This window comes from Ailuropoda melanoleuca, chromosome 6 (assembly GCF_002007445.2).
Source record: "Ailuropoda melanoleuca isolate Jingjing chromosome 6, ASM200744v2, whole genome shotgun sequence".
NCBI classification, from domain to species: Eukaryota; Metazoa; Chordata; class Mammalia; order Carnivora; family Ursidae; genus Ailuropoda; species Ailuropoda melanoleuca.
In genome coordinates, this window is record NC_048223.1 from 23,017,063 (window position 1) to 23,043,968 (window position 26,906).

The 26,906-nt window shown below is 38.1% G+C and overlaps 1 protein-coding gene across 1 annotated transcript in view; it reads right to left on the reverse strand.

The window, feature by feature from the left end:
* Positions 1–408: 408 nt before the first annotated feature.
* The window catches only part of ZNF385D (zinc finger protein 385D), a 280,820-nt gene continuing 254,322 nt past the window's right edge, over positions 409–26,906 (reverse strand). The window contains exons 5-8 of the mRNA XM_034662065.1: positions 10,985–11,215; positions 3,736–3,914; positions 2,597–2,698; positions 409–762 (exon numbers count right to left, since the gene is read on the reverse strand). Of these exons, the coding sequence (XP_034517956.1) occupies positions 529–762; positions 2,597–2,698; positions 3,736–3,914; positions 10,985–11,215 (746 nt within the window). The 3' untranslated portion in view covers positions 409–528. The remainder of the gene's footprint in view (positions 763–2,596; positions 2,699–3,735; positions 3,915–10,984; positions 11,216–26,906) is intronic.

Below are 26,906 nucleotides of genomic sequence, written 5' to 3' on the forward strand. Positions count from 1 at the left end.
AATTGCTGTCATAGCAGGAGGGCCAGCACGGGTACTACTATTCACAGTGTTGCTCTTGTGTTTTTTTTTTTTTCTTTTTTGTTTTGTTTTTGTTTTCTTTTTTCATATTATCTTAATCTACAGAGTAAATTATTATATATATACATTGGAACCAGTTAATGCCCTTACAATGTATAGTTGTTTCATAAAGCAGGAAAGACAATGCAGAGGGAAACAGGTGCCCAAAAGCACAGTCACAAAGGCTTCAGAAGTTCTAGATACCACTACAAGTCAATGCTGGAGATCACTTCTAAAACAATCAATGTTCAAGAGGAATGCTTTAATTTGGAGAAAATACCACCCGTCCCCGCCCACCCCCAAACCTCCCTCCTTTTTTTTTTTTTTTTAAATAATCTTTTCAATTCACTATCAAAAGTCCTGGCTCTTCAGATAGACTTTAAACTATAAATAAACACTGCATAGTTCTCTTTTGTTTTGTTTTTTTGTTTTTTGAAAAATTATTGCAGTACAAGTACTCCCATTTGGAACTCAGTAAGGAGCAAACAGCACAGGAGTGTGGGCGGTCCGAATAGGTCCAGGAGCTGGCCGCAGCAGCGCCGGCGGGAGCGCGGAGGTCTGGAACAGTGTGGCCGCTGGAGCAGTTCGGAGACTGAAGGGAGAGTTCACGGCCACTGCGGCAGCAGCAGCTGCAGCTGCCAGTGGGTTTGGTAGAATTCGTGGAGCCAATGGCTTTGAAGGTTCTTTTGAAAATACTAATTTTACCTGCAAGGGAGAGAAAAAGAAAAGGGCAGAAGGAAAGGAGTTTGGGCATCTACCTTTAGAATCCAAAATGATGGGCAGCTTTTAAAATGTAGCAGGAAACAACTACAAAAATAAAATCACATTGGGGAAGGATCAATAAAAATAACAGAAACCGTAGAACATCTTTCCTTTGAAAGAGCTGGAAGATCACTTGAAGATGACCAACCTACGATGTTTGGAAAGTCCTCCAGAAAAGTATTCAGCAACCTTACTTTATTTTTCTTCATAAATATACCTCCTGAGGAAGGTATTCATGTTGAGAAAAAAAAGAAAAAAGTATGGAATTTTTACTATACACACACACATTAACTTTAAAAGAGAAATTTATTAATGCTGTCAGCTACTATTGGACTAGCCAAGTGTGTAAACAGGGGAGCATAGCAAGGTGTGTGGTTCTGATGGAGAGAAATAAAAATAACAAAATTCCGCTTTCAAGGAAGAAACTTACCTCCCCCCAAATCTGCCATGGCTGCTGCTTCTTTGTGCAAATGGTAACAACATTTCTCTCAACCCTACTCTACAAAACCAGTTCATTCTTTGGCTAGTAGCATTAATAAGATGGCTGTTCTCACAGAAAGAATGTTCCCGTTTACGGAAACAGTAACATAGTGAGAGCTACGAAGGAGGTTTTGGATGGTAACATTAACACAATTTGACTTCCTGTTTATTTAAGAACCATTCTCTTGATTGTTGAAAGCGGCATCTATGCTGGTCAGAAATAGCGCTCAAAGCTATGACTAGTGGTCCCGAAACACCAGCTCTGTGCAGAATTCACAGCCTTTCAATGCAGCTAAAATTGCTTCTGTACAAAAGAGTAAAGTGACTTCATTTGCATAAAAATGGGTGATGCTACGAAATTAATTGGGTCAACTCCTACTGAGGTCTCATAATAGATGATTGCAGTTTTCCTTTAACTATATTTTCATGTGCCAGCAGCATACAATAGCACCAATTATTAATAAGATCTATTTTGAAGAAAACAGATTTCAAAATGCATAATTCAGCACATACTATCAGTTGTTCTTAACTTTTCACTGAGTCCTGGGTCTCCCTGATAAAAACTATGGTCAATTCAACCAGGAAAACAAAAACAAAAAAACAAAACCCCAAAACAACAGAAAACCCCACATGCTCATAAATATTAGCTTGAAATTAACAGGTTTCACAGATTTCCCCAAAATTCCTGGAAAATAGGCCAGGTCAGGACACTAATACTAGTATGTTCACTAATCTAAAAGGAATATTTGGGGTAATGGGAAGAGGAAATCTCTCAGGAAGAATTTCCCCGGGTCTTAGCTACTGTTCTTGACACAGTAATTAAATAAAACAAGCCATGCCTTGGAGACTGCTATTCAAAATTCAAACCTGTGGAGGGTAGCAACCACACCAGTGCTTTGTGCCTTGAAGATATTAAAAAACAGAGGTGAGAAATTGTTTTTCACTGACCTTTCCTAAAACTATCCACTAACATCAAGCCCAGACTTTGTGTGATTACTTACCTGACTCAAGAGTTTGGCTTTACTCCCTTCCGCATGCTCTGTCATTGCCCAGAGCCCAACTCCAAAAGACAAAAGTACCATACTGTGGCTAAACGTATCAAACCAGCCAAACAACTCATGAAACCACTAATTCTATTGGTGGAGTAGGGGCTGCAACTTTCCAATCAATTGTCATGACTAAGGTACCTTCCGTTTATTTCATTTCGTAATTGACGCCCCCCCCCAAAAAAATCAAGTTCCGCGGACTGTGGGACATTCAAGATCACTATTGTGTGGGAATCAACGATGACACTCACCCCCAGAGGATGTGCTGCCTTCTGTAGTTTGTTGTAAGGACTGTATTTAGGTTTCGGGGGCTTCCCAGCAGCTCTGTCTTTGTGCCTTCTACTGCTAATGTGCTATTAAAAGCAATTAAAAATGACAGCTTTTAAAAAAACCATCCCCAAACCCCCCCTCATAAATATTGTTTTAACCTGAGGAAGGATACTAATTATTTCATACAAGTTGCAGAAAGACAAAAACGAAAGAGCATGCACTTTTGTCCTTGGATTCTGATGGCTTGAGGATATATTTTTTTATGCTACTCATTTTAGTATATTTTTAACAAATAGAAGGCTCTTCTTTTTCCCAGCCTTTCTCTTTATCGCTGCACCAATCTCCTTTTTTAAAGTGTACAAAGGAAAGGAATGTCTAAAGGAATTTTATGTGCAAATAAACAAAGATGCCCAGGCAGGCATGAATTTATTTCCATGCTAATATTTATCCTCACATTTGTACAGCCAAATGTCAGCCCCTTAAATTCTAAAGATAAATAACGAAGGTGCATAAAATGAGTACAATATTGCACGTATGCATATAAAATACAACACAATATGAGGGCTGGGCCTTCAGTTGGCAACGTCTAACTGATCTCTTTGGAAGGCTATTCACGGTGAAAGTGAATGCAATAGATTAGTTATCCCTTTAGCAGGTGGCCGCAGGATTTAGAAATACAGTACAGCACCATGTAATAAAGTACATAAAATAAAAGAATAGAACGGTATAAAATTAGTTGTAACATGTAAATATCTAAACAAGTAAAAATGGAACATTGCAATTTGACCTTTAAAGAAAATCAACACTTTGGAGTGGGAAACCTGGTAGAGAAAAGATCTAATGCGCCTTTTCCTCCCACTCTTCAGATGTAAGAATAGTACAAACTCACTTCAGACATTTTCTGAAAGGACTTAGAAAATATTAGATTTTACTATTTCCTTGGCAACTAAAATAGGCACAAATAAATAAGGGCAGTGGCTAGAACATAAGTGGATGGATGGATGGATGGATGGATGGGAGAGAAAAAAGGGAAGGAAAGGGAACAAAGGAAGCACACACATTCTGCTTATCAGGACGTCCCCTATCTGTGGTTTTCATTTCTAGAATACGTGCTGTCTACCTGTTTAAGTTGTGTTTCCGAGTTGACGTGCACATCACAGATTTCACAGTGAAACGTTTTGTTTTGCAGACCTGTGTTTCCCTTATTAACTGGTCCTTTGCCTTTCACGCCTGCCCTAGGAAAGGCTTTTATAGTCCCGCTTCCATTCCGGGCTTCTAGCATGGTTTTGTGCTTAGTACCTGCCAGGAAGATTTAGAAAAAAATAAAAAAAAAAATCTTAGCTAGCATAGGACTTTAAGAAATGATACAGTAACAAAATGTGACATCAAATTTAGTACAGTTCTTCCAGGAATTATGACTGAAATATGCTTAACGTGGAAGACAATACACTCTGACCACCTTACTGAACATTACTTAATTACTCATGTTTTTACAACGTCCCACATAACAAACCAGCACCATTAATAGAGCACCTACACTCCAGAGTCCCAAGATGAAATTAAATGGGTGTGACTTCGTTTCATTTCCTCTTGATGTTAATAAGACATAAATGATAGCAGATGAGGAAGAGTGATTTAGTTGCTAAAGGTATAGTTGGAGGTGATGTGTAACAAATGTAATCAGTTTAAACATGGTGTGTTTACAGAAGTGGCACTAATTAAAGACCCACTTTCTAAACAGAATACAAACAACCTTTCTTCGCTATGTGTTTTAGGTTCAAAAAGGAAGAGCAAGGGTATAAAGATCCAGATGACTGAAAAGAAAATTAGGATAGTAAAGCCCACACTGATTGCTCATATCATTTCAAATACAAAAACAAACGACCAAGAAGACGAGCGGTGAAAGGCTAGGCAGATAGGCTACAGGCAAATGTTTCTTTTTAATAAACCAGTAGTATTTCTGGACTCACTCATAACTAGTGTAACTCCAGTTATTAACAGTCATTTTTTTTAACCTAGTAGTTCATGAATGGGACTTTTCTCTCAAAATTTTGTTCACAATTTTCTTTTTCTTAGTGTTGATAACTATTCTTTATTTTTCTCACTTATCCATATGGTTTGCTATGGAATTTTCTCTTGTCATCATTTATGTCCTTCCTGCCATTCCAGTTTCTTAAATCCTGTTTTAGTGGTTTCTCTTTCCTACTTGTATTTATTAGATTGTTATCAGTGCTGGAAGCATAAAAAATAAGATTTTCAACTTCTGATTCCTGGAGCAGCTTCCCAGAACCATTGACTATTAATGAGGAAAACACACTGAGGGGCACACTAGGTCAGTGCCAATCACCATCGCCTTAAACAAGAGGTGATGAATACACGAAACAGGTTTATAGTCACATTTCTCTCTTTCAGAATGATTGCAACTTTACTGAATCCAATATTAAAAAATGTATATTCCTACAACGTTGACTCTGCACTTTGAAGGTCATATTCTTATGCACAGCTATGAGCATGTTCATATCCCAACATATTAAGGAAAGAGAAAAAGGTCAACACCTTGTAAGTAGACTGGAGGACTTGAAATATGGAGCCGTGGTGCTGGTGGGGAGGCCTCCCTGCAGTCTGCTTTTTTCTTGAAGTTTGCAAGCCCACCCCCCCTTGTAAGATTGACACAAACACTTTTTACTCTGCAGATGGTGTAAGTCAGTGTAGGGCAAAAGAATGCTCTAGGAAGCAAGATCTATTTACGTGTATATCTATCATCTATCTATCTATCTATCTATCTATCTATCTATCTATATCTATCTATCTATCTATCATCTATCTATCATCTATCATATCTATCATCTATCTACACACACACACATATGTACTTTGTGTCACTGTGTGTGTGTGTGTATGTGCGTGTGCGTGTGTACATGTGTGTGTCTAGATGGGTGTCCAACCTTCTTTATCCAAGCAGGTGATTTTATTAAAATATTTCTTTTCCATGCAGTTTCTTCAGTCAAACTGAGAAGCATTCTTGGGCTGGTTTGGCTTCTCGATGCTTAAGAAGTAGTCAGTAGGAGAATGACTCTCATTCTGACTTTCCGGAGGGACTCTTGATCCACCCTGGTTAATATCTTCTGTAACTGAGAGGCTTACTGTTACACTAGAAGAAGCTGAATAGGAGTGGCAGATAATCCGCGGACCTTAATAATAACAAGGCCACTGACCACAGCTGACTGGCTGAAATGAATTTTTCACTCAAAATATGAAACAGATGTCTTGATGAAACGAGTCTTTACCTAATTATCCTCCTGCACACAGAACATGGATTAGACATGGGCTTCTTGAAAGCAACTCCCGGGTTTTGCTCATCCTGTGTTTTCAGCACCTGATACACAGTAGATGCAGCTCAAGTATTAGATATTAATAGAGCGCAATGAACCACTATCTGTAAAGAGCATTGTGAGCTCAGACTCTGGAATGGTAGGAGTCAGAGTTTGCCTCCATTAGTTGTGTGGTTTACGTTTCTTTGTGCCTCAGTGTCCTCAGCTGTGAAAAAGGAAAAGATCTGCTCTACTGAAGTGTTGCATTAAATGCATTTATTGTTTCAAGGATTACTTTTGGCACGTCCATGCACTCTCAGTGAATTTTAGTCAATTCTCTTCTCCTTCTTAATAGTGTTGGTTTTGTTTAAGCAAAAATTTAGAAATCTCTAAGCACTTTAAAAGTTAGTAAAGTCTATCCTTTGATAACTGCTTTTCTGGATATTAAAACTTAGTGAGGGATAGAATAAGCTCTGTCTAGGGATAGAAAAGCTCAAATGAGCCTAGTGAAAATCATCAAATGTTACCATTTCAAGTTATTGCCAGAAAAGTTTACCCAAATTCGTAATAAGCATTAACTATAAAACATTTCAAAGGGTTTTTTTTTTAATTATATAGAGAAAACCATCAAAATCAGCTAAGCAAAGCATTATTTTAGTAGAATGTTTTGGGGAGATTTCTTTGAAGAAAAAGACAAAACATTTTTTTTTTTTGTATTATCTGTGTCTATAACATACAACTAAAAGGAGACTTCCAAAACTTTTGAAAAGATTATGTCTTCTTATGTTGTTTTAAACATTCTTATACTATTTTGTGAATCATGCTAGCAAGTTTAGATGTACTTCTCCTCTCGAATTCTAAAAAAAAGAAAAAAAATGCAAAACAGGAATGCTCATATTTAATTCCTGCATTCCAATGTTATGGAATATAAATCCATTAACTGCAAATTTAGTGAAAAATAAAAAGAGAAAGCAAATGAAATAACACAACTGATCCCCAAATAATGCTAGCAGCCACTGTGGTCATACTAATAATTGAGCCATAATAATTCATCCTTACAAGGTGCCATATGGCCTCTTAGCTCCATTAAAGACACAGAGAGAGAGAAAATCCAAAGAGGACAGTCAACTTGCCCAGGTTCACATAGAATTGTTATTTGCTGATCTGAGGTAAAAATGGTCTGATCACTTCTAGCTCACTCCATTGTAACATACAAGAAGAGGTGGTGTTTGATGGAAGCTATAGTCTCAAAATCTGTTTATGATTTATGAGTATATTTTTTAAGATTAAAAGAAAAACCATAAATGCACAACTCTACATTCAGAACTACAGGCCTTATTCCATGCATAGAATGTGTTTCTGAAGGGGGGAAAAAGAGAGAAATACTTAGAATTATAATTTAGATGCAAAGGACACATCTCCCTATCAAAATTGGCCTTCAAACCTGGTTTCCTGAAAAAAGGCCCCATCGTCACAGTGGTTTCCTAATATCTAGCTCTGAAAGAAAGCAGAGAACTCTGCTCATGATATTGGAGAGGTGGGGGTGAGCGTGGGCACAGTGGGGCACTCGGGGTGATCGCGGTCTGCTGTGGGTGCAGGTAATATGAGGGTCCGTTGAAGAGAATTAGAAAATCATTAAATGGGGGCGCCTGGGTGGCACAGCGGTTGGGAGTCTGCCTTCGGCTCAGGGCCTGATCCCAGCGTTATGGGATCGAGCCCCACATCAGGCTCTTCCGCTATGAGCCTGCTTCTTCCTCTCCCANACCTGGGTGGCACAGCGGTTGGGAGTCTGCCTTCGGCTCAGGGCGTGATCCCAGCGTTATGGGATCGAGCCCCACATCAGGCTCTTCCGCTATGAGCCTGCTTCTTCCTCTCCCACTCCCCCTGCTTGTGTTCCCTCTCTCCCTGGCTGTCTCTATCTCTGTCGAATAAATAAATAAAATCTTAAAAAAAAAAAGAAAATCATTAAATGGACTAAAACAGTCTGCTTTCCGGTAGCACCATGAACTGGCAACTCTAATCAACGCCCATGATAAAGGACTGCTTCCTAGAACACAACTTGTCTATATTCTAAACAATCAGTGTTTTTACTGTTGAGATTTAGCATATATTAAATGAGCCTATTGTCTAACTTACCCTTACCCTATACTAAACATCACACGCTACATGGAAATTAATGTGTAGACCTCTCCATTATACTGTGGGCTGCAGACACACAGGAATTCAGCTACAAGCTCTCATGTCATCAGCAAGTCCCTAACAGTTTGAAATCATTCAAGCTCACAAAGGCTGCAGTTTGCATATTCAACCCCTTCCGGTGCTCTGTATTTCTAATGTAAACAGTAGATCATAAATGAACAATGAGATGATAGCACCGTGATTGTGAAGAGGAAGCAACAGAATTGGACTTAACTCCATTCTGTCATTCTATGTGACCACTGGACGTCTTTATGTTTGAAACAGTGAAACACAGCGTGAGCCATGCAATGTCAAGGCTTTGTTTGGCCAGTTCCAGTTGCCCACGTTGGTCACCGCTTAGTGACGCTCGTGGCACTGGCTGCTTCCCTTCCCTGTTCCCTCTTCCCACTTCCTCACCTGTGCCCTTGGCCTCCCCTAAAAGCCATTTGCCCTCAAATCCTGGTCTCAGAGTCTGCTCCCAATGGAACCAAACTAAAGCACACCACACTAACCCTATGATGACTCCTACAGCAGCTACTCTTTTCACGACAACCCAGTGAGCCTACAGAGATCCTCTCACCTGTACACCCCCCTCCCCTGGGTTTCCCCACATGGGAGCCTCAGGGAAAGATGCAGGAACCAGTGCACAAGGGGCAGCTGTCTGAATATGGGAACGACGGCATTCGCCATCCACGCGTGGAGGACTTTCCAGACACAATGAGCTTCCGCACGCTGCTGCAGTTACAAGGAAGAGAGCCGAATACGCAGATCAAAAATGGCACACAAAGAGGGTTAAAGAGAATTTACTTGTGTCTCTTCTTCCTTTGCCACCTCCAGTTCTGGCCCAATTGACTAGTGCAAGTCACGTGGGAGGCCTAAAATAAGCACCGGGCCTTGACCCTGGAAAAAGATCTCTGATGTAGGAAGGGAAATGCAGGGATAAAGAAACCAAGCATAATCAGAAAGGGGGTATGGTCCCCTGGCCAGGCTGAAGGTTTGGAGGCGACACCCCTCTAAAGGGATTCCCGTAAGGTTACATTTACTACCTTAAACTCCCAGATAAGATGGTTCCGGGAGTTCTCAGCTCTGCCTGCACAACACACGTGAGGTTTTTTGTTTTTGCTTTTCTTCTCCCAAACACTATAGCTTCTAGGCCTGGATATATAATAAATCAGAATCCCTGGATATAGGAAATATACATATCCTAAAGTGACATGGCTGAATATGCTTTTAAAGCTTTGTGGGTATTTCCGACACACAAAGCAGAGATGAGGACTGTAGAATTGGAATATGAAGAACGTTGACCTGATATGATATAATGAAATAACTAGTTATTCTTTGCTTCTTAATCAGATGTTTCTGATAAGAATTCAGGAAGAATATCCAAATTCTTGATAAATTAACTCCAGCCTCAAAGGTATGGTTTGTTTATCTGTCAAAGCTGACTGCCCCTCGAAATACATTCACTATGCAGAATGATCAAGAATTCTTGAGAAATAAATGGACTTTCAATGATATTTTTCCTTTTCAATTATCTGGCATCCCTGAATAATGTAATTGCATGAGTAAAACACGAGGCACGTCTGCACGGTATAGATTCTGACTTGGGGCCAGATCTTTTTCTGTGTTTCTCAGCCTCTGAACTCATGAACTCCCAGATGACAGCTAATGTTGCATGTAGGGGAAAGATATGCGCTGAAGGAATTGCTCTCCATCCGCAATTACTCCTTTAGAATACTGAAGTCAATACTTGAACATTCCCGTGCAGCACACTGACTGGCCAACGACAGCCAACATAAAGCTGCAATATTAACCCAGGGTGTGATTTACAAATGATTCTGTTCCTATTGTAATTGCTGACAGGGTCCTGGCAATGAACCCAGCCTTTTAGAGGAAATCTAATCTAGGGCCAAAAGGCTGGCTAAAATCTCAGGCAGGATATCTATACAATTATCTATATCAATATATCTATATATCTATATATAGATATAATCTAGATTTTATTGCTATATATATAGATACAGATACACAGATATAGACTCTTTTTGTATCTATTTATCTAGATAGGTATAGATATGTAATATCTATATAATTTTTTTTACACATAAATATACAGTAGATGGATAGAATTGAAATATATTGGGGAAGCATTTATCCTGGCTTATCAGTACATTCTGTTATGATATGTTCAAGTTTAGTGTTTAAGTTAGAAAGACCTAAGTTTAAATCATGGCTCAGCCACTACTGGTCATGTGCCTTGCCTGAGCCTCAATCAAATAGCAAGAATAGTATCTTTAGGCTGTCACAAAGAGTAAATACAGTATTACATGCAGAGATCATACCTCGGTGGTTACCCATAATAAGCACTTTACGTTTAATTGTCCGGGTGATATAGATTTAGCCCAAACGGCATCATTTGCCATAAAAACCATAATGGAAAGGTTTTAGCTAAAAGCACATGGAGTTATGGAACCAAATTTTGCAACTATATTATTGACAAAACTTTAGAAAACTTCATTTAGAAGCCAATGCATGGGAGTACATAGCAGTTTCGAAATCAAATAAATGCAAAGTTTGCACTTTAGAATTATATTTTATCTCCTAATGTTTAATAACACACGTGCACGCACACACACACAGACACACATCCATAAACACAAACACAAGCACATCGAGGCGTAGGAGCCCTGCAAATCCCCTCCTGCACCCATGTAAATGACACTTTGCATGTCATTTTTATTTTTTTAATGGTTAATGACTTCCATGTAATAATTGCCAGTTTTCCGCCACCCCTTTGTCCCCTGCTGCAAAAGATCGAATCCATTCAGAGGAAGATAATTGCAGAGCTGTTGAGACAGAAAAGAAATCCCTGCATCTCACCACTGTTGTGCGCCTCCAGCTGCGAGGCGGAGTTGACAGCAACCTTGCATAGCGAACAGTAAAGAAGCCGTTTTGCCTTTTCTTCCTCAGTCTCCGTGGAAGGACATGAGCTATTGCCAGTAGCTGTTGTGGGGCTTTTTTCCACTTTGGAGGTGATCTCAGTTGTCATAACACTGCTTTTGCGAATTTCCACAGTTGTCGTTGATATTGCTGGTGTCCCTGCGGTACTGTCTGTATTCAAAATAGCAGCAGAAAGAAGGGAAAAACAGTGGTATTATCTTTCCCTATTTGGAAATGTATCACTAATATTACATTCTGCTAATAATGATAAGAGCAGCCAGCAGTTGCTGCTTGTCGACTATGAGTCAATCATCTCATGAAGAAATTTGCATAGATGGCCACATGTAGTTGCCTATATTGATATAAACCATGCAGACGATGTGAAAAATACACCCAAACACACTTACATTTTTCTTCCTGTGGGGCAAATAAACATACCCACAGATTTCTCTTGTTAACATATGGCGTTAGCAAAATAGTCTTTACAATGTATTGTACGTTGTATGCAACTATTTCTACACAGATGGCTTTATAAAAAATAGAGGATAAACACTTTCAAGATATTTTTATTTTTATTACTTGTCTTTCTGTTTTCCTTCTACAAGTATTTCTTTAATTAAAATGTAAGTACTGATCCTTTTGTACAGGCTTGTGCAAAAAAAGAAGAAAAATATGGAACCCTGATGACATATTGGTTTGTCCAGATCAATAATTTAGTAAATCATTGTCCTACTTACAAAAAGTCGCATACTCAATGCCAGGTATAAAAACTCTGGTCTGGCGTATTTATTAAATGCATGCTCTGTACCAGTCTGTGTTCGGAGAGTTTGTTACATAGTATTCAAACATCAATGGCCACTCTCCAGGAAACTCACAGACTGGTCACATCATGTTAATGCCACATCATTGTTTTAGGAGTCTGACGTTCATGGCTTCTGGCTCCGAAGCCTGATTCTAAATCTGGAGAGGTCAACCTCTAAAGAAAAGTCGTTTATCCTGTCTTCACTTGGGTTACACAGCTCCCATTCCGAATAAGACAATTACCAATTACCATCGGCAATGTTTGCCATATCCAATAACAAATTGCAAGAGAGCTCTCTGCTCCTATCCTTTCTACTTTTATACTACTTACTCTGCCTCCCAGCTGGCTGGCTCTTAACCTCCTATTCAAAATACTCCCAGGCTGTCTCTCTAGCTACACCTGCTCTTGGAACTGTTTCTCATTCCAGATGCTGCCATGGTCACTAATGCCACACTGAAAGTTCATAATAAATGAATTAGGCAGTGGTTATAAGGGACAGTGGTCTGCCTGCAATGAAGTGTTGTCCTCATAAAGCTTACTTCTTATTAGACCACACTATCAAGAGTTGATTGCAGTTACAGGATGACTTTTAACTTGGATTTCTCCTTTGACCCAGACATTGAGGTGGGAGTTTAGGTGAGATTGGTTATGGCTTCTTTCCCAAATATGGCTTCAGAAATACTAGTCAATATGAAGAGAAATGGGCTCTTGTTGAGGGCTGTTGTATAGAACATTTCATCTGGATCTTATTTCCTTTGCCTGACACCTCATGCATGTTTAATCGCTTATTTAGCTGCTAAGATCATCAAGTAAGCTTCCCTTATGTTTTGAAGAATATCCTCCAACCATGTAAAAAGAGTCATACTGCTCATCAGTTTTTCGTGGATAGAGAAAAATAAATAAAATTTCTCCAATATCAAGTTTTGGCACAAGAATACATTTATTCCCTTGAACATTGACAGGTCCATTTCCTGATTAACTTTTACTTATCTCTTGAGGTACCAATGTTTTAAAATATCAGGTAATAGCTAGAAAATATTTCTGAGAACCTAGATATGACCAGATGCAATGACTCCTTTAAGATGGTCTAGTAGCTATTCATTGCTCCCAACAAACCAGAAATGATTGAAAGCATATGCATATGTGTCCATGAATAAATAACAAATGTCCAGTTAATTTGCTGTGTTTTATATACATAATTTCATTTTACATTCACACAAACTTATACAAGGAGGGAATTCCAGAAATTAAGGGTATGTCCCAAGGTCACAGAAACAGAATATGCTGAGTCAGGGCAAAGTAGTCTATAGATTGAAAAAATCAGGGATTTAAAAAAAGATGTTGTGGATGACACTCTTGGCCATGACTGTGACACATGGTAAGGTCACAAAGTAAGGTGACAAATAGCAGTAGGCTAAACTACTAAATTGTTCTTACAATCAGCTCCATGGGGAGTGACAACCCTAAATATAGATATATTTAAACTTAGTGTGGCTACATGCTGGAGCCAGAGTGTGATACACTGGCTATTTACTTCATTTAAATCCAAATAAGGCTATCCCTAGTAATACCCTACTTCTAAAAACTTCTCCTCTGGATTGACTATGTTTATTTTATGTCTTGATCTGCAAACTGTGCATAGCATAGATCATAGTAATCCTAAACCAACTTTCCTATTTATAGTGAAATTCATAAGAAAAGTATAGAATAAACAAAACCATGCATCTTCTAATCCCTGTGACAGCTACATTAGTATTTTTTCTAACCTCAGAGGATAATGTACATTTAGACCAAGGATGCCACAAGATTAGAAATGCCAGATTCTCTATGCCTAGGGCTTAGTGAAGTATTAACATTTCTTAAGGCAAGTCCTTTGCATGAGACAGGTTTAGGGGAATTAGTATGGAAACGCTTAACTCCTGGCCCTTCCGCTGTGGTGCTTTAGACCTCATCCCTGAGCACAAATCTGTTATTTTCTCAATTTTGCAGTAATTTGAAAGAAATACAAACAGTTATATTTTTCATTTTAAATTTAATATGTAAGCCTTGTATCCATAGGTAGAATTACTATTAATTTATAACAAGACATGGATTTCTCAGTTACTTTTCATTTATCAGTGGTGAGGGAACTTTTTCATGGGAAGAGTTAGGTAAGTATATTTTAAGATTATGCCGTATTTAAAGAGAATAACTATGTTATATATTGCTTAGAAAATTACACCTAGCCAAGAGATTTTCCTTAATATGGTACGCTAAATTACCAATTATACATAATTCTTATTCAACCATAAAAACAGAATCTCCAATGGGTGTTCACGTTAACAGCATACACCTTTGATAAGATGTGAGACGAATTACCTCTATATTTCCTCCCTCAAACTCACAGCCCCTGTATGACCATGGGAAAAAACACTCAACAAACCTAAATTTAAGGACATTTTATGAAATTCCTGACCAACAGTCCCCAAAACTGTTAAGGTCATCAAAACAAGGAAAGTCTGAGAAACTGTCAAATCTAGATGAGTCTAAGGAGACATGATGCGATGGCTATATATAATGTGGTAGCCAGGCTGGGATTCTGGAGCAGGAAAAAAGGGACATTAGGTAAAAACTTAGGAAATCCGAATGAAACATAGACTCTAGTTAATAATAATGTATCACTATTGGCTCATTAGTTTTGACAAACACACTACGACACTGTGAGATGTTAACAGTAAAGGAAAACTGGATGCAGGGTATACAGGTACCCTCCATAATATTCTTGCACCTTTTCTGTAAATCTAAAACTATTCTAAAATGAAAAGCTCATTAAATTTAAGAAAAACAGAACCATAACCAGTCAACAAATAGTGCATCATGTCAGTTACCTGGTAGAATCATAATCAAAAGAGATCTTAGTGGTTTCATGGTATAGCTTTCTTAGTTTTCAGATTAAAATTTTTCAGTAAATTTCTCAAGGTCACATAGTGCTCTAGGGTAGAAACTGGGACTTGATATTGCATCTCCCAATTTTAAATTAAGTGCTTATTATCTTGTGTTGCAATGATTCACGTATTCAAACTTGATTCCATCAACATTTATTAAGCAGCTATTTTGTGTTGGGTTCTATATATACTAAACCAGTGAGGACAAGAAGGCTGATAAATATCCATCACGTATGAAGTGGTTTATGAGATGTCTCATGATGACTTCAAATGATAATAATAAATTTAAATCTTTAATCAGTGTTGTGCATTGCTATATTCTTGCATTTACACTTGGCATGAGAAAGACACTCAAATATTATTAAGAGAAAACAATGAATGAATGAATGAATAACAATTGCAGCTAATGACTACTGAATCACCTTTAAAGCATTTACAGGTATGAATTCATTCAATTCTCATAGAAGCCTAAGAGGGGCATACCATTTCTATCCCCATCTTGAGAAGAAATTGAGGCATGGAGAGATTTGGGAACTTGCCCAAAGCCAGAGCTGCCAGGTGGAGCACAGGATTTGAACTTAGACAGTCTGGCTCAGGAACACATGCTCTTCATTTATTTTTTTATTGCTAAAATTTTGATTTTTTTTTTCATAAAAGAACTGACTACATTCTCTTCAGCTAATTCATTTTTTTTCTCTTCAGCTAATTCAAATTGGTCATGATTTATTATGCATGTTTGAAGATAGCATCTTAGAAATTTGACTTTAAAAGAACCTTAACATAGTCTGAGCTAGAGTCAATCACGTATGTCCAATCATCCATTTATTCTGAAGTATTCAGTTACTGGAATCCTTTTGGGAGGAGGGGAGAAAAGAAAAATCAACAGCTCTCAAATAAGCTCTTGTGCAAAATGGTAAAACTAAACCACAGGCCCTGCCTTTCCTTTCCCTTCCTCCTTTCCTTTCCTTTTTCCTTTCCTTTTTCCTTTCCTTTCCTTCCCTCTCTCCCTTTCTTCCTTCCTTCTTCCCTCCCTCCCTGTCTCTTTCTTTCTTTCTTTTTCTTTCTTCTTTTCTTTCTTTCCTTCCTCCCTCCCTCTTTTCTTTTTTCTTTCCTTCCTTCCTTCCTTCCTTCCTTCCTTCCTTCCTTCCTTCCTTCCTTCCTCCCTTCCAAAAGATTGGAAACTAGAATAATGACTCACTCTTCCTAATGTTCCCCAAAGGTGGACTGAGATTTCCTTGTACTCTTCAACCAATGACCCTCTAAGAACAATATATGTAACAGGGAGTCAAAAATAATGGGAGCTATTCAGTGGGAAGAAAAAGGTTTGAGATGATTTGGGTCTCTATTTCTGTGCAGTTTTTCTGCTAGTGTCCTATAGCAAATATTCGTTATTACAACTGCCAGTATTTGGCTTTGGCATCAAAACAGATTGCTAATACTTTGTGGAATGGGGCTTTAGTTGAGAACAAAAGAAAACATGTCAGTATTCACAGTGGCCCATTTGTGGCCCTCATCCTTGTGCAAAAACACTGAAAATACTTTTTAAAAATCCATAAAGCATACAAAAAGATTCCAGAAAATATCAACAACTTGAATTCCGGATAACAAAATAGAGCAGCCAAGTTACATGGTCTAGGTAAGCAATTTATTCTTCTAGACACAGACCTCATAACCCAAGTAGGACAACCAGAGCTGAGTTATTTAAGTTTCCCCTCAGGTGATAGGAATTAATATTATGACCCAAAGATGCCATCAGGTTTTCCTGTAGATCAGAGACTCAGAATTATATGCAATTTATGTCCTTCCTCCATGTGTGAATTTAAGTCTCACCCAGGCTCGTAGCAAGTGAGCAGAACAGCTGCTTCCTCCTAAGTATGCTGACATTCTCAAGTATAAAAAGGTGCCTCGTGACAAAAAGAAAATCACAAGTTTTTATAAATTATTACTGGTGGCTTCTTTCCTATGGATTTAATTTAATTTAACTAGCATTTATTGAGCACAGTGCCACACCGTTAGACCCAGGCCGGAATGGCCCCTGCCTGGGTGCTGTATTTTTGAGGGCTCCACATATCACAAGCCCCTGAAACAAAAGTCTATTTTTTTAATTCGTTGATCTTGTAAAAAAAAGTTTTCAGAGACTTTGATGACCAACTGAGCAAGTGGGAATGACAGGAAAGGGAAGTGGGGTGGAGAAAGGGTTCCTCCCCCACAGGCTACCTGATTTGGGTGGGTCCAATCAGCATGCAGAAGTCCTGGCTTGGGGAGCAGCTTCTGCCCTGCCCTTGCAGATCTGTCTTACCACTTGGTAGGACTCGGGTCTGACACAGGCCAGTAGATCCCTTATCCTTCAGGTCACAGGGGAAATCCCTGGGGTGCAGGCTGTGGGGCTGCTAGGTGAAGCTTGAGGCAGCACATGTCAGTATTTACCTGGATGACATATGGTCTTCCTTTGCACTCTGGTCTTGGCCCTGAAACTTTTGGGCTGGGCCTGAATGAACCCTCATATGTCAGACCCTGTGCTACTCACTGGAGGTGGAGAAATACACATTACGGTACAATTTGTACACTCAAGAGTGATCTGGCGCTCATACGATGAGTAAGAGGGGGCAATGGATTTTCTCTCTTTGAGGAGGATGAGCACGAGGAAGCATCACTAGGAAATACTAAAAAAATAAGTTGTACTTCAAACTTTGATTTTATCCTGCCTCCAACGGTGCAAGTGCCATGCAAAAAGTGATTCCCTGGACTTTTTAAATCACGTGGCATAGTCTTTCCTACAGTGACCTCAATGAAACTCTTAATGTCTAGTGAAACTCTTAACGATCGGGAGAGTAATTCTTTCTGCCTTTACAACATTTGAACCAGACTTCCCATGTCTTGCACATATTAGAAATTATAGAAAGGCAAGAGATTTCAAAAACGCACAAAACAAAAAGATCGAACTTCAGCTTTTGAAATGCTTCTCAAAGCTGCCCAATCTATGATCTCTTTGAGGATTACAGCAGGACTAGATTCATACACTGATGATGGTGCTCTGTTGAACTCACTTGAGCTCACTTTGTGCCATGTATATCACATGCACATTAGAACATAAATTATTTTGATGAAATGTATTTGAGACAGAGCCTTTTTTTTTTTTAAATAGGTGATTCAACTTTTGGATTTGCCTCCTGAAGCCAAGACCAATTAGTTTCATTGGGAATGGCCATTGTTTAGAAGGATCCATGATTTGAGAGGGTAATGTTAGATTAACTTTCATAGGATGATTTATCAGAAATCTAGGTTATTCCTATCAGAGATTAAAATTTTGGGGTAAGAAGCTGGGGAATGAGGTTGCCAGGTCAGCACATAGTTGCAGAAGCCCTCCAAAGGAAGTGATGATTAGGACCAGAGCAAAGAAGGACTGACTTAGGCGGGCAACTCTAAGTGCCGCTAACAAGAAGGAGGAAAGGCTGGATGATGAGGCCAGGAGGAGGGACCCCAGAGGCCCTGCAGCTCAGAAGACGCAGCAGAAACTGTCCCACCCCCTGAGGAGGTAGGCAGGACGGGACAGCGGGCCAACCGAAGTGGAGACCTACTTATATCTCTAAACCTTACGTTTCCAAAATGCCCTTGACCTCAAAATGGACCTCTCTAGTTTGAACTGGGATCTCACCAAGTAGAAACAGGCATAAAACCAGGCAATAGTCACACACACACACACCAGGGAAGGCAGAGATGTAAATGAGCGAAGCAGGGCGGCTGACAATGACAGTGGTAGCAGCTGTGGTAAACTGGGGAGGGCGCAGCTCCACGGACAAGGGGTAGTTCGTTATACCACTTCAGTCAGTTCCTGTCATTTTAGAAACACTTGTCCGGTTTTACCAGATGCTTTATAATTTTGATAAAAGCCAAAAAGTTTTATGTAAAATTTCCAAATTTTAAGTATTAGCAACTCTGCGTGTATGTGTGTGTGTGTGTGTGTGTGTGTGTGTGTGTGTGTATGTGCATATAAAATCCTGTGTGGGCCAAAATCTTCTCAGCGTTCTATCTGAGCTGTGGGCTGCCAGTTTTGCAAGGTTCTCTAGGGACACAGTGGCTGGGCTTCCAGACACTGCTCATTTCTACAGTGGTTCAGAGACTGATCATATGGCTTGACTTAGGCTCTCCCTCAGAAGACAAGGTCTCTCTCTACTTGAAGGGAAGATTAGCTGATTAGAGTTTGTCTTTTTTTTTCTTTACCAGACAATCTGCCTTCACTCTCTTCTTTCAGTCCACAAGAAGGGGCTCGTTTAGAGCAGAAACCCTGGCATGTCTTATCAGCTATGTATCATGTTCACAACTTAGTATCTCAGTGATGTTCTTGGTTGATATTAGTCACCTTGACAATCTCTATCAATGTCTTACCATGTTGGAGCTTTAGTTTCTCAAAGTCAGGGGGATATATTATATTCCTGTAGTATATACACATACCCCATAATACAACTAGAAAGAACTTGCTAGATATTTTATAATTGATACATATACAGGCTGCTGTCAATAAATTTGTTAGGAATTGGCCTTTCTTTCAAAAGTAAGGCACCAGACTGAAAATTAGCATAGCATTAAAATAGCAAATCTCTGACCTAACCTAAGTTTTCATCCTTAGTCATGTTCATCTTTTTTTTTTTTAATATTTTATTTATTTGATAGAGGGAGAGGGAGAAGCAGGCTCCCTGCTGAGCAGGGAGCCCAATGTGGGACTCGATCCCAGAACCCTGGGATCATGACCTGAGCTGAAGACAGATGCTTAACCGACTGCCCAGGCACCCTCATTTTCATCTTATAATTCATAAGACTCTGCTTCTTTGACTCTATTTTCTCTACACTCTCTTGGCTCTCACAACATCCAACAACGATGAAGACAAGATGTTAGAAACGTTTGTGAATCAAAAATAATCCTCTTCCTGGAAACTTAGTGGTTGCACAAATGTATTCTATTTCAGAATCACCTGGAAGTTTTGATAAAACTGATTGTTGATTCCTGCGCTCCAAGTGTATGATTCCAGGGTCTGGGTTGGGGCCTGAATATTTGCTTTCTAACAAGTAGCCAGGTGCTGCTGCTGTTGCTGGTCTGAAGCCAGCAGATCAAGGTCCACAGCGGACAGATCTGTCAATTAGGCTAACTCAGCTTCAGAGCCGTGGTATCACTTAAATAAAAAGTCACTGATATAAAAAGGGGAGATGAGGGATTCAGTGAGCACTGTCCTGTTGTGCCTGTGACTTAGGGGGTTCCTGAGACGGGACTTCCAGGACCAGCATGGGGGAAGTCCCGGCAAGTCAGGGCAAGCTGATCGCCCTATAAGGGAATTTAGGATAAATTTGGAGACAATTCTTAAAAAATATATTTTAGATACTACCTAAAGCAAGTAATGAACATTTCTATTGAAAGATATATATTTTTTGAGAGATATGTGACAATAAATGAGGGAGGATGGAGACACATTCAGATCGTTGAAACAGAAACCTAACTATGGGGCTTAATTAACCTTCCATTTAGGAGTTAAACCAGGGGCCGTTTTGTAGGAATATAGTCTTCTCTCCCTAACTCACAGTCCATGCATTTCCAAGGGAACCATTTCCTATATTGCTCACAGGACGTCTGCTTCATCCCTTCCAAACACAGATTAATCTAAAGTCAATTCATTCAAAACTAAGTTCATCAGAAGGTAGGACTGCTAGGGCTTGGTAGAGTCCATTGAGTGGGCCTGGCCACTGTACATACAATCACAGACACCAAGAAGAAGGGGTGAATTTTGTCAGAATTTGTGAACTTGCTGATAAATTGTACAGAAGGGGAAAAAAAGGAGACGTCAAAAAGAAAATCAGTTTATTTCAAAGCTATTTTAAGCGACTTGAATACCACTAAATTATGAAGCTGCCTGTTTAGGCTTTTAAAGGAATAAGAAAAAAAAAATCTTTCCAAATCTATGAATGGCAATCCCCCTGTTCCAAGACTTCCAGAGGGAAAAGTGCTGCAGGCCACAGTAGCAGTGCCCATTTCATCAATGAGAAGGTCTGTCTTGTTGAATATACAGATTTGAAATCTGGCAAAAAGTCCAGGCATGATTTTTCAGCAACTGCCTTTGGTAGTTTGTCTGTTTAATGTATATAGCAATAGACTTCCTTCTGGCCTTGTGCTTTAGGTAAAAAGTAAGGATTTGCCTTGCATCCTTCCATAATAGCTAACTATTAAAAATTACGACACGATAAATCATGAATCCTGAAGGCTCTTACTAATTGAAAGTAAACACAAAGTGAGAGAGAGCATGCCTTCTGACTAGTGAATTTAGAATGTGTAGAGGATTGGGGACAAGGAGATAGTTCCGCCAAGCCATTTAACATACAAATCCTTGCTGTAGAATCCTGTTATGTAGCCCAGAGAATAACAAAGAAGTAATAATTGTCAGCTCTTCAGGTTTCAGGGTTTGTTTTTGTTTTTGTACCATAGATCTGTCCTGAAGATAAGAAAACAAGCTCTCATAATGGCTGGCATACTGATAAAATATTTAGCATGGATATAATTTAGGTCCTTATCCCATCTGGGCTTGGGAGGTTTATTGTATGTGTGAGAGTAGTGCTTCGTGGATTAACTATGCAGACAATGTTTTAATCACCAGAAAGATAACATGATGTAACATGCCACTCTCAAACATCAGAATTAGAGGATTTTTTTTTTTTTTTAATTTCAAGAGATCAGGAAAGGTGCTTTTAGGAAGTAAATTCTACTGGACAAATTATGGAAAATGGTTGGCAAAGATGAGAGACATAGAAAAAGAGACCTTTAAAAATATGAAGAAAACATATTACATACATATTTTTAATGATAACTTTTCAACAACTGCTAGGCATTTCATATAAACTACGTTGTCTCAAGACTAAAACTCCAGTCATTTCGCCCAAGACTGCAATTTATTATTATTTTCCCCTCTGCTGAAAGCAGAACAAGAGGGAGGTCATCATATAATACAATCACTTTCTGCTAGAATTTCTCTCCTCAAAGTTGTTGTTTCCTTGTAATGTTAATATGCTTCAGTCAAGGAGATTTTTAAGAGTTGGAGGGGGCACATAAAAATTAGGGGAAATGTGCACATCAAAATGGAACAAGAGAAATGAGAATTCTACTCATTTCTGAAAGGTTGGCTGCTGAAAAATTAATAGAACTGCTTGGAAAAATAATAAAATTCTGGAGCAAATGCCTCTCTTCCCCAGCAAAGCCAACAGACAGAAACTTTTTCTAAGATGCTAAGAATCTCATTTTATCTACAGAAGCCACATAAACTGGATTTTCATGAAATTCCAGATAAAAATTAACTCACCTATTATTCCCACAAATTATCATACTTTTCCAGAAATCCCAAGCTACAGCAAACTGTTTCTTGCACAAAAATGTACCATATCATATAATCTCTTTGTTTTTGAGAATACCTTCATTTTAATTGCATTAACATTTCACCAAAACACTAATTGAAACATTTAAAAAAAATTAGTCTCTTTTGTCTAAATGATAAACAACCATTTTGATTTTCCTTAGGGCTTACTTAAGAGACCAGCTATTTTGGCATTATTTAAACAGCTTCAAATCCAATTATTTATTTTGAGTATATGCTTAGGAAAATAAAAGACTTAGCTCTATCAACAAAGATTTCATTCAATATTTTAAGATAAATATATTTTTAAAGTAGAGCTGTGTTAATAGAGGATATGCTGCCTGTGAATTAATTTCAAAGTAAATTCATATTATCTGTGACAGTCAGTACTGCCATTCTGATCCTGTAGAATGCTGAACATTTTTATAGCTACAAAAGGATAGAAATCTATCCCATGAGACCTGACCTCTCAAAGGATGATGGCATTTCTATTCCATTTAAGTTTGTGGGATCTCATTTCATGAGTCAAATTAGAACACCATATTAGAGACTATTTGAAATGAATAAAAGTTCTGAAATTTCATCAGTAATTTAGATAAAATAATTTTTTAAAGATTTCATTTCTTTCTTTACTTATTTAGAGAGTGGGGAGAGGGAGAGAGAGAATCCCAAGCAGACTCTGCACTGAGCTCAGAGCCTAAATGCTGGGCTTTATCCCATGACCCTGAGATCATGACCTGAGCAGAAATCAAGAGTCAGACGCTTAAGTGACTGAGCCACCCAGGTACCCCTAGATAAAATAATTTTAAAATATAATTTTTAATCAAGGCTTAGAAAAGAGTCATGATTTTATTTAGGATACATATTTGTATAGCTGTTAATAAACACTATTTCTATTACTGTTACCAAAACCCAACCATGACAACAAAAATTTAAAGCCAGCACTTAGGGTAAACCACTTTGCTTTACAGATCACTTTTTGAAAATTAATTTTCTTGGGACAGAAGTTTGTCTATTCTATGTACCCTGTTTTCTGTAAGCCTGTTTTAGATCAATATTAAGTTCTTTTAAAGTTGTTCCTCTAGAAATGGGGAAAAAGCCTTACTGGGGCATATGACTAGCTATGTTCACATCCTTACTGGCAAATTTTTCTTGCTCAGGGAGGAAGCCAGGCCAAGAATGCTAGCAGTCCAGGGCTGGATGTGTGAAGTCAAAAGTCTGAGCGGATGGGGAGTGTGCAAGGCAGAGACCTCATCCAAGCCTGGCACTTGGAAAGCTGTTGCCAACCAGTCAAGATCACAGCCAGGTCGACAGCCACTTCACAAGGCTGGGGAGAGGAGTCAGAGCCAGAAGGCAAGCTGGGTGAGAAGAAACAGCTCTAGGGTATTTAAGGACATGGCTTAGGACCACAGCAGGCAGACGAGGTGGTGACCTTGTTAGGTTATTTTTAGCATGAAGGCTTTACCTCTTGGACAGCACTGTCATGGTTTATTGAGGAAAGAGCACTCATGGCCTCTATCTGCACTTCCCAGAAACAGGGAGAAGAGGCAAAGGAAGAGATGGTGGCTGTGTGTCTAGAGACCTCGGGCTTTATGCCCCTGGATCGCACTGCAGGAAACTGGGATGAACATGCAGGCAAGCCCCAGGCTAGGATTCAAGCTTCCCTCTTGCCTCCTCTTTTGCTCAACTTACTTATTTTCTATCTCATCCAAAATAAAATAACTAACCAAATCAAATAACACATGTTTGTATGTATTTCTCACTTTGAGATTTCAATTTGCTCCCACGAGCTGCTCCTTCAGAATTGAGGACGTTGCTAGAGAAAGAAAGTTAAAAACTTTCCAGGTTGGCTGGGAAAAAGAAAAAAAAAAAATGACCAAGAATTGGGCAGGTTACCTAAGAGAGTTGAGTTGTATGACCTAGTTCAGTGAAATCATTTTTTTCTCATTAGCTCATCTAGAGAATATTGAAGTTTAGGCGTAGCTTTGTAAAAACACAGTGCTTTTTACCAAAATTGAAGCAGAAAATAAATTTACCTAGATAATTTAGGTGTAACAATAATTGTGAGTATCAGGGAATTCTTGAAAAATGCTTAGACATTAAAAAAAATGTATTTTATTTTCACACAACTTTATTTTCATTCCACATGTGATACATTCATTTTAGCCCTGTTAAGCCATAATTTCAGTAGTCACTTGCCTTTACTTAAGACTTCAGAAAAATTCCACTGTTCCTAACCTTCAAAGTACCATTCCAAAGCCAATAAAAGTCTCTTCTCTGCCTGACTTGTCAATCTGGGTTAATAAATGTTTCCTCAGACTGGAAGTTTAATTAACTTAAGTTGAATAGATGTGAATGAGATAGAAATTATTTGTATTTGCTTATTAGCTCTGTTTTTTGTAAGATAAGAGGAAACTAAAGAGAAAAGAAGCAAGAGAGAAGGGCAAGAGAGACCTGTGTCTTATTTGCCTTTCTAAATTACAGATTTTATAGGGAGAGTACTTTTGTGAGCTTTTCCTCCTAAAGGATATTTTTATCAGTCAGGTCAGATGGATCAATATGATGGACCAATCCATAGGATTCGGGTGAAATTACTCTCTTTCGATCTTTGAAGCTCACATCATCACAAATGCTCCACTTCTATTGAAGGCTATATTCTGTTAAGATTTCTGAGATGCTAATGGAAAAGGTGCCACCAAATATGATGATTTATGAATTCTGATGTGAATATCGCTGAAACGCAAATGAATGGTAAATGCCGAAGACGTCTAGAGCTGATTTTTGTGAGATATATATTACACAATATACCCAAGATGATAGATAATGCATCACTCAAAATGAGATAGATTGCTTCTTCAACTACTTTTATGTCTCATCATTTTTTGCTATTTTAAACTTTGCATGACATAGAGTGGTTCTCTCTAGTAAGTCCAACAACCTAGCTGTCTAGTTTTATAGGTTCTTATTCTAAATGCCGTTACTGTTACATGAATCAGCCACCAGTGCAACAGTGGGCTCTTTCAAAGGTAAATTACGTAATTATGAAATTAAACAAATGTGGGATAAAGAACATTTAAAAGATGCAACATGATAGTGATGCTCTACATTTGTTTAGTTTTCAAGTAAGTTTTGTAGACACTTTTCTCTTTATCCTCATAACAATACTCTGAGACATGAGAGTTCTTACTTTATTAAATAGAAAACTGGCTTATTGATATAAAGGCACTTGTTAGAACCATAGAGCTATTAATTAGGAAAGCCATTATCAGTGCCAAGACTTTTTAGGGCTTATTGTTGCCAACTGGTAGAAAATATTATCTTTGATTATCAAGAGTGAAGTATAAAAAATTGCATATTATCAATAGGACATTGCAGAATCACACAGTAATATAGATAGGGAGATAGAGATATAGCTAAGACAATGTGTATGACTTGAACACATTATATATTTAATTTTTAACTAATTATATTGTACTTAAAAGAGATATATGTATGTATTAAACATTTTTGTAAAGTAATATATTATTTAAATTTAATGAACCATGTCCGATTTTTAATACCTATTTATCATATTTACTAAGGTTTCTACCTTTAGTTTAAGAAATTGTAATCATTTAAAATGTCAAAAAGACAAAGATGTCCTTTTAAAATAGGAGTTAGATCACATAACTTTTCTCCTCAACTACCAGAATGTTTCCTATTTCATCTCAAGTAGAAGCCAATGTCTAACTGAAAGATAGCTTTCCTTATCTTAGATCAGAAACAAGACGAAGATGTCTGTTTTGCCATTGCTATTCAACATTGTACTGAAAGTTCTAGCCAGGACTACTAAGCAAGAAAAATAAATAAAAGGTATCTAGACTGGAAAGGCAAAAGTAAAACTATCTCAATTCATAGATAGCATGAATCTACAAAAAAAAAAAAAATAGAGCTGATAAGTGAGTTCAGCAAATTTGCAGAATATAAGATTAATGTGCAAAAAACAGTTGTATTTCTATACACTAGGAGTAAACAATCTGAAAATAAAATTAAGAAAACAATTTCACTTACCATAGCATGAAAAAGAAGAAAATACTTAGGAATAAACATCACCGTGAAGTGCAAGGCCTATACACTAAAAACTACAAAGCATTGCTAAAGTAAAATTTAAAATATCTAAATAAATGAAAAGACATTCCTTATTCATGAATTGGAAGACTTAATATTCTAAGATGGTAATACTCCTTGAAGTGATCTATAGTGTAAATATAAAATCTATCCAATTCCCCATGACTTTTTTTGCAGAAATGGACAAGCTACAGTTCATATAGAAATGGAGGGATCCCGATATTCAACAATATTGAAAAAGAAAAATAAGTTGGTGTTCTCATACTTCTTGATTTCAAAACTTACCAAAAAGCTACAGTAATTAATAAGGCCTAAGGATACCAGCATATAAATAAATGGAATAAAATTGAGAGTCCAAAAATAAAACTGTACATCTATGGCCAATCGATTTTTGATAAGGGTAACAAGACCATTCAAGGGGAAAGAAAAATCTCTTCAAGGGACATATGGATATCTACATGCCAAAGAATTACGATGAACCCCTACCTCATATCTATACCACTCAAAAGGGGTCAACAACCTAAACATTATAGCTCATACTGTGACACTCATATAAGGAAACATCGTTGTGAATATGTGAGACTTTGGATCTGGCAGTGGTTTCTTAGAAAGGGTACTAGGAGCACAAAGATAAAAAGAAA